General features: G+C 40.8%; 1 protein-coding gene and 1 long non-coding RNA gene across 5 annotated transcripts in view; both read left to right on the plus strand.

Annotated features, from left to right (window-relative positions):
* Positions 1–7,600, plus strand: part of LOC144589585 (uncharacterized) — a 284,446-nt gene that overhangs the window by 148,447 nt on the left and 128,399 nt on the right. The window lies entirely within an intron of this gene.
* The window catches only part of STK39 (serine/threonine kinase 39), a 132,702-nt gene that overhangs the window by 86,827 nt on the left and 38,275 nt on the right, over positions 1–7,600 (plus strand). For 3 of the 4 annotated variants that reach the window (XR_012081552.2, XR_012081553.2, XM_072981813.2), the window contains exons 11-14: positions 3,039–3,161; positions 3,264–3,296; positions 4,142–4,204; positions 4,951–5,018. Coding sequence is in view for 2 of the 4 variants with exons in the window: in XM_072981813.2 (XP_072837914.1) it covers positions 3,039–3,161; positions 3,264–3,296; positions 4,142–4,204; positions 4,951–5,018 (287 nt within the window). In the remaining 2 variants the exon portion in view is untranslated. Of the gene's footprint in view, positions 1–3,038; positions 3,162–3,263; positions 3,297–4,141; positions 4,205–4,950; positions 5,019–5,288; positions 6,394–7,600 lie in introns of those variants that run through there. The other variant, XM_072981822.2, reaches the window with a different exon arrangement.

Raw genomic sequence — 7,600 nt, forward strand, 5'->3', positions numbered from 1 at the left:
CTCCACTTACAGTTCTGCACCATGTACATTATATGTTTGTGGTTACATATTGTGGTCCACGTGTCTGAAGAAGTGGATTGCAATTCAAGTAGGTGCACACTAGCCTTACACATGTGCAAAAGGAATAGCAAAATCTGCTACTGCTTACTGATCAAATCTCAGTTGCATGTCAGGCACCACCTGATTTTGTGGCCAGCTGCATGCCCAGCACACATCTGGTATTCTGTCAATTAACCACAGTTATCTGCAGCTAATTTACATGAGTGAATTTATCATGCACATGGGTGGAACTCCAATAGGGTTTTGACCAATAAAATAAATCTTAAATGTGCCACTATCTTTTTTCATGCTTTTGTGTTTGTTGTTGCTAAAACATACCCACATGCCTGTCTCTCTGAAATTAATAAGATTTTGAAATTGGAGCGTGGTATTATTATTGTGTCTTATTATTTAATTATAATATGCAGTTACATTGCATTAGTCTACTGCACTGGTTCTCAGCCTTGACTTACTCAGGAGTTGTGGACTGCAACTCCCAGAAGCCTTCACCACCAACTGTGCTGGCTGAGGTTTCTGGGAGTTGCAGTTCAAAAACATCCGAGTAACAAAGGTTGGGAACCTAGGGTCTACTGCAGTGGTTCTTAACCTTTGTTACTCAGGTGTTTTTGAACTGCAACTCCCAGAAACCTCAGCCAGCAGAGCTGATGGTGAAGGCTTCTGGGAGCTGCAGTCCAAAAACATCTGAGTAACAAAGGTTAAGAAACAGTGGACTGGATCTCCCTGTGCATTTGCCCAATCATCAGGGTGTTATTCTGGTACCTTTCTGACTTGAATTTAATATATTTTAAATGTTAATGTCAGCTGCAGCTACTTAGAAAAGATATAAATATGTCCGGGGAGGCCAAAATGCTGTTCCATGGTCTTCTAGAATTCTTTTGTGTTGCCAGTTGTTCCTCTCTCTTTATGGCTTTTTTTCTTTACTTATAATAAAGTTGCTTGAGGCACAAATAAATGGGTGGAAGTGGGAAGTCAAACAGAGAACATGCTTGGAATTTTTACTCCCCAGATGTTTAATATCTATGTGGTCAATAGGACAGCCAGAAGTGCTTCAGGCTGAAGTGCATATGTCATGAAGGAAGAGAGAGAGGTGAAGAGATTAAGGGCTAAACTTAGAAAGATATATTATTACTAAATGCATAATTGTGTATATTATCTCATTTTTTTGAAACAATAATGAAATAGCCATAACCTAATGCAAGTATCATGCTTTAAAGACTTGGCATACCCCATGTTGTCTTACTAGTGGAATTCTTTTCCACTTCCATTTTGAAACTGAGTAGCATCTTGGATAAGGAGATGTTTTCATTCCAAACTTGGCATGAAATGAAAGGTTTAAGTCTCTTCCCTCACAGCAGTATGGATCGCATCCCTTTCAGCTGTTTTTATTTTTTTAATGTAAATGTGACAACTCATTTAATGTGTTGTCTGGTTTTTGTCCTCAATGCTGGCAGGGCAAGCAAGCACTTTAAGCACCTACCTAGAGAGGTTGGTGGCTAACTTTTCTTTTGCTTTTACCGTACAGGGAACCTACAGGTTCTGTAGGGGCCGCAAGAGATGCCCCCTTGCCCAGGGCAAGAGGACTTTCTGAACCCAAGCTAACCCACTGCCCTACAGGAACCAGTAGCTGAGTTCATTTCAGAGAACAGCATCCATCCCTCAGTGAGCTGAGAATGCAACAACCTAGGAATATCTTGTATGAATTCCGATCTATAAGGGCAACCTCTTTGTTTCCCTCATCTTCACCTTCCCAGGCTTTCTCCCCCAGACTGAGGCTGAGGCCAACATCATTTCCACTCCCTGAAAAGCTCAAACCCTGAGGCGGGGGGGGGGGGGAAGCAGTTTTAGAATATTCTTGGCTCGTTTCCTGAAACTAGGCATCATACAGCTGTTGCTACAGCTCCTTAAGTGCACACTCTTCTGTAAGAAGAGTGCATTTAGCCTTGGTTGACTTCTGGTGGCTTTGAAAGTCAGTAGGTACAGAAGCAGAATGTCTAGCTCTTTCTGTCGAAGAGGAGAGAAGTAATCCGGACAAGTGGCAACTTCAAAAGGGGCACCCTTCCTATTCCTGTACCCAAAGAATATGCAACATTATATGTTTATTTAAAAATTCACTGTTGCTGGTTCTGAAGTAGTTATCATAAGATCCTAAAATCTTGCAAACCAGCTTTGCATATATAAATCCACAAAACGAGCGCAGGAAAACCCAACCAAACCAACAACAAACACCTCATCTCTTGGCCTCATATATATAAATCGTGGCCCTGTGGCCATGCCTGTTCTGTCTTAAAGTTCCCTTAGAGGCAAATGGTGAAGGATTCACTAAATGTCTTTTGCATTTCACTCGTCTTTCCACGGTTCAGTTATCCAGTTGAGGAGCAGCTTCGAGGAAGCAAATGGAACATGGGAACACAGGTTGACTTGTGGGTCACTGTGGCATCTGGAGGGCACTGCACAGTCAGGCTCTTGGTGTAGACAGAGAGAAGGTTTCTGACATGAAATGAAGGCACTGCCAGCGTGCACTGGGCTTGTGTGATGTTTTTTTGGACGTTAGATATGTTATGCAAACCAACACCTGTTCATTTGGAGGCCATTCTTGCTTCATGCAGATGACTAAGGATGTAGTTATTTGTAAGCTTTTCAAGGTTATTTTAAACTCGAGGTAATTACTCTTCGGGTGATTAAGAAGCACACATTTGGTTCTCTTGAATTTCAAAGAGTAGAGTCCTATAAAGCCTTTCTTGCTTATCTGTAACTTATTTTTAAAAGTCAAGTGCTAGCATGGAAAGGACTATGAAAGAGATGTGAGTCAGGATAACTCTGTAAGCCTTTAATAGTCTGTAGGATAAACACTGAGGGATCGAAATGTAAATAAATACTTCTTGCTTGCAGTTTGTCTAGTCCTCAAAGCAAAAAACAAAAACAAAAGAACTTCAGAGAAATGCAGTGGGGAAATAATTCTGTTCTTATGCTTTTGTTAGGTTAGAAGAGTACCCGGTTCCAGCGGCCACCTGCACAAGACGGAAGATGGAGATTGGGAGTGGAGTGATGATGAAATGGATGAGAAAAGTGAAGAGGGCAAAGCTGCTTTTTCTCAAGAAAAGGCAAGTCTTGAAACTGTGTGGCTGCAGTACCTCACAATCTTTGAACAATCTTTGTTTTGGCACTTAATTTGCAGTTAGTAACTATGGATGCTTGTCTTCTAGTCACGAAGAGTAAAAGAAGAAGAGAATGCTGAGGTAAATCATTGTGTTTACTTCTCTTACATTTTGAGTAGGTGACTAATGTTTAATGATTTTTGTCTATAAGAACTGTATCACTTTGGAGTTAGTAACCAGCAGCAGCATTTAACAGTTTGCACCTCTAGGTTTGCTCTTCTCAACAGTACAGGAGCAGAAAATATGAGGCAGTGGTCAAATGTAGATTTTTAAACACTGTTTTGAAAAACTAGGCTGCTAGATAAAGAAAAAAACTAGACATAAGTTCATTAATCATTAAAGTTATACTCTTGTTAGTACTGCTAAGAAGGATATATTCTCTTCTTAATGCCACCTTTTCCAAAGGCTTGTCTACAAATGGCTGGATCGGTTTCAATTAGGTCCCTAGAGGTTGCAGAGAACTTTGGTATGCCATTTGGTGCGATCCTCACATCCAAATGGCATGCCGGACCTCGGGTGACCTTGTCTGCTCCCAGAATGGCATTGGAACTGGTAGTTGGGAGGCTGTGGGGAAAAATGGGAATGTGTGAGAATTGTTTTCTTCCCTGTCCCATTCACAGAAGTCCCAGCTGGATTAAAGAGCTTTCTGTGCCCAAAAGGACAGTGTTGGAAAGAACCCACTGACCTAAATCCAACCAGTGTCGGCTAGAGCAGACCCATTGAATCAATGAAATTTATTATTAGTGTCAACCTACCAGGTGTTCCTGGATTCAATGGGGTCTGCTCTTTGGACCTAACTATTGGGTTAAAACTTTTGTGGTGATTCTTCCCCATTTGGTTTTTAAATTACTCCTTGTAATTTTGCTGTGTTGCTGCATGAAAATAAATGCTTCCTGCTTTTAATATTTTTTTAATCTTTTAAACAGATTTCCATGAATTCCAGCAATATCCCTGATCAAATACAGAATCTATCTATAAAAGGTTCTCAGGTACATAGTCTCTGTTGAAATTAAGCAGATCTGGACTGATTAGATAGATTTGAGAGCCAATTTTGGTAATCACTTTGGTGTCGTGATTCTCTGATCCAAGTAGATCGAGTTATATTTGGCATTTACTAAAATAATCTCACAGTAGTTTCCTCACAGTCCCAGTTTGCAATTTACCCAGATTTAGCATGCCATCAATAAAATCAGAAAATGTGTGATGATGCATCCTTTTTCATCATCCACTGGATGTTCAGTCCTAGTATTAGCCTTGCAAAGTGAGATATATGTATTAACCTTGAGAAAAAATGGGTCCTAGAAAATTGTATTCCTGTTTCTGATAGTTACTACCAGATATTGTGATTATGCTGCTGTAAGTCAATAACAATATGTGTTACCTGATGGAGATACAAACAAGGTCCATTAGGTGTTTTCTCAATAAATCTATTGTCCTGTTGAATCAACGTTCAGCATAGTTAATATGGCCACCTTAAGATATGGATATGTGTTAAAGCAAAGACTCTTCAAAGTTTATTCAATTAGCATGGGGAATAAATTAAAACTGGCCTCCTTTATTTGTGCAACTGTTACATCTGGTCTTAGGCTGAAATTGTTGGTTACTTTACAGTCAAGTGGGAAAGCTACTTTAAAGAGATCCCACCTTGATTTATAAAATGTAATGTTCTTGAGGAATGATGTATTGCTGAAACTGTTGTAAATATGAACTGCCCTTTCTTTTAAAATAAAATTAGACTCAGCCTGCTGTTAGCGATGAATATGGTGAAGTTCCCTGTGCTGTGAATCTTGTTTTAAGACTAAGGTAAGAAGTTCCCTACCCCCCTTTTTTTTGTATGGTCAATTCTCCTTGTACTTTCACAATATTAGTAAGAAATAAGTGTTAACATAGTCATTCCCCCAATATGACCAATATGAGTGGTGTTTCCATGACTAATTGCTCTCTTTTAATTGCTTAGTAAAATAGGATTCTGGAGGGGGGGGAAGAATATACTGAATATGAATGTAGCTTCAGGCTAAAGGTACCCTTCATTAAGTATTTTCTTTTTCACCCTCTTTTTTCATTCCATTGCAGGATCACAGTGAGAGATTTTTAATGAGTTTCTTTCACACTCCAGCAGTCAACCTCTGACGGAAATAAACCACGGCTGTATTACAACTTGCCTGTTCAGAGCATTTTTACTGAGCAGGTTTGATCAGCAGCTGAGAGGAGAGAGAATGACTTATATATTTTCAAAGAAATTTCTCCCTTTCAGAAAAGATACAGATACGGTGTCAGGGTCTTTGGAAGTAGACAAAAGTTGATTTCCGTTTTAAGAAAATGAGTTTGCAGCATGTTAATTGCTTCTCCTCTAGCAAGTTTTTTAGTCCTAATTAATTTTCACAGAGCTAGTTGAATATGCTTTTCATGCAGTCATAACCTAGTTTTCTCTAACCCTAAACCAAAATAGCTTGGGAAACAGATATGACTTCAAAGTTAATCTCCCTCTTATGCTTTCTTTTTAAAGAAGGAGGTGGTAAATTTTCCTCTGTTCACATTCTGAAGTGGTGCTGTGAGAAAATTGAGGAGTAGCCCTCTTAGCAGCAGCCCCTGCTACTGACGCCACTGCCCAGCTTGTTTACATGGCCAAGGACCTCTGTCATAATTTCCCACGCAGGAAGGCCGTGCTTGAACTGTCACGACCCAGCCCTCAGCAACTACTAAAAGTTGTTTTATGAATATCCTATCTAGTCTTCAAAAGAAGAAGTTGAACCTTACTCTGTGGGGGGGAAATGCAAGAGTTTCTGAAGTGTGGGGAGTGCGTATTTCACCACAAGGAGTACATGCTTGTTTTTGTTTGGTTGGTTTTTTTTTTGGCTGTGGATACCAAAGAAGTTTGAAAAGTGGAGGCAAAGTTCATTGACATGTTTCTCATTCTGTTCTGGCCCTCCTCTTTCTAAAGAATGCTCTAGTCAGTTAGGAGACTGGGAAGCAGGGCCTCTGGCAGCCTCTTCTGGACAATTTTCTGTCTCACTTGAGTTCTCCTGCAGTCTCCATAGTCAGAGAGGAAATTTCCATTGTAGTCTACCTAACTGGATACAAACCAACATTTTTCAACAAGTGTCTGCTGTCCAGCTCTGTACATTGCTTTTTATCATAAAAGCAGCATCTCTTCAATCTTCCTCCGTTCTATCCCATGACTTTAACACAATTAGAGGATAATATGCACACCCTCTACCTTCCGTAACCCCGTCCTTTTTTCCCACTTCTTTCCTTTCTTTTTTCCTGCCCCTCCCCCATTTCAGGATAACTTTCTTTTAAATGTATGAAACCTTGCATGCAGCTTTTAAAAGTGTAGGTGATGGTACTGTGTTTGCATCTGCTTTGTGTGAGCCTGCCCGGTCACAGATCAAGCATGTGCATGCAGCAGTCAAGACCTCCATGCCATGTTGAGATGGCACAGTTCACTGAGGACTTTTCCACATGGTCAGCTGGTTCTTGGGAAGTTGCTCTCCACCCTCAAAGTGTGTTTCCTGTGAGTGCCTCTGTTTTGTGAAGGAAGTGAAGGTTCCCCTTGACATTTTTTGTCCAGCTGTGTCCGACTCTAGGGGACGGTGCTCATCCCGTTTTCAAGCCGTAGAGCCAGCGCTTGTCGGAAGACAGTTTCCGTTGTCACGTGGCCAGCGTGACTAGGGAACACCGTTTTTACCTTCCCACCGAGGTGGTACCTATTTATCTACTCGCATTTACAAGCTTTCAAACTGCTAGGTTGGCAGGAGCTGGGGCAAAGCGACGGGAGCTCACTCTGTCACGTGGATTCGATCTTACGACTGCTGGTCTTCTGACCCTGCAGCACACAAAGGCTTCTGCGGTTTAGCCCGCAGCGCCTTTACTTTTCTTGTTGCAGTTCCCCCTTTCCTTTTCCTTAAATCAGTGGCAAAGCTTTGTACATTTGCAAGTAGCAGTCTGTGTTTGCCTGTAAATTTCATCCACTACAACCTTTCTCTTGGTAAATTGTAAACCTACATCTCCTTAAGAAAAATATTGGGGAAGGTAAAGCCAGTGGGCCCTGTAGTTCATATCAGTTGATTACAAGCTGTAGCATGTGTAAGAAGTCTCTGCTTTACTTCAGCTCTGTGCTGCTTTGTTCTTGAAGGGTGGTGTCATGGTTAGAATGCTGAACTTGAATTCAGAAGACCTGGGTTCAAATCCCCATGCATTTGTGAAGCTTACTGGGTGGGCTTGGGCGAGGCTGATTTACCTCTCACAGTTGTTGTCAGGATTTATTTTATTTATTTATTTTATTTATTCTATTTATATCCCGCCTATCTGGTCAATATGAATAAGGAGGGCAGACACATGTGCTGCTTTGAAGAAAAAGCAGAACATAGATGTAAGATATATAT

Source organism: Pogona vitticeps, chromosome 1 (genome assembly GCF_051106095.1).
Source record: "Pogona vitticeps strain Pit_001003342236 chromosome 1, PviZW2.1, whole genome shotgun sequence".
In the NCBI taxonomy this organism is placed as follows: Eukaryota; Metazoa; Chordata; class Lepidosauria; order Squamata; family Agamidae; genus Pogona; species Pogona vitticeps.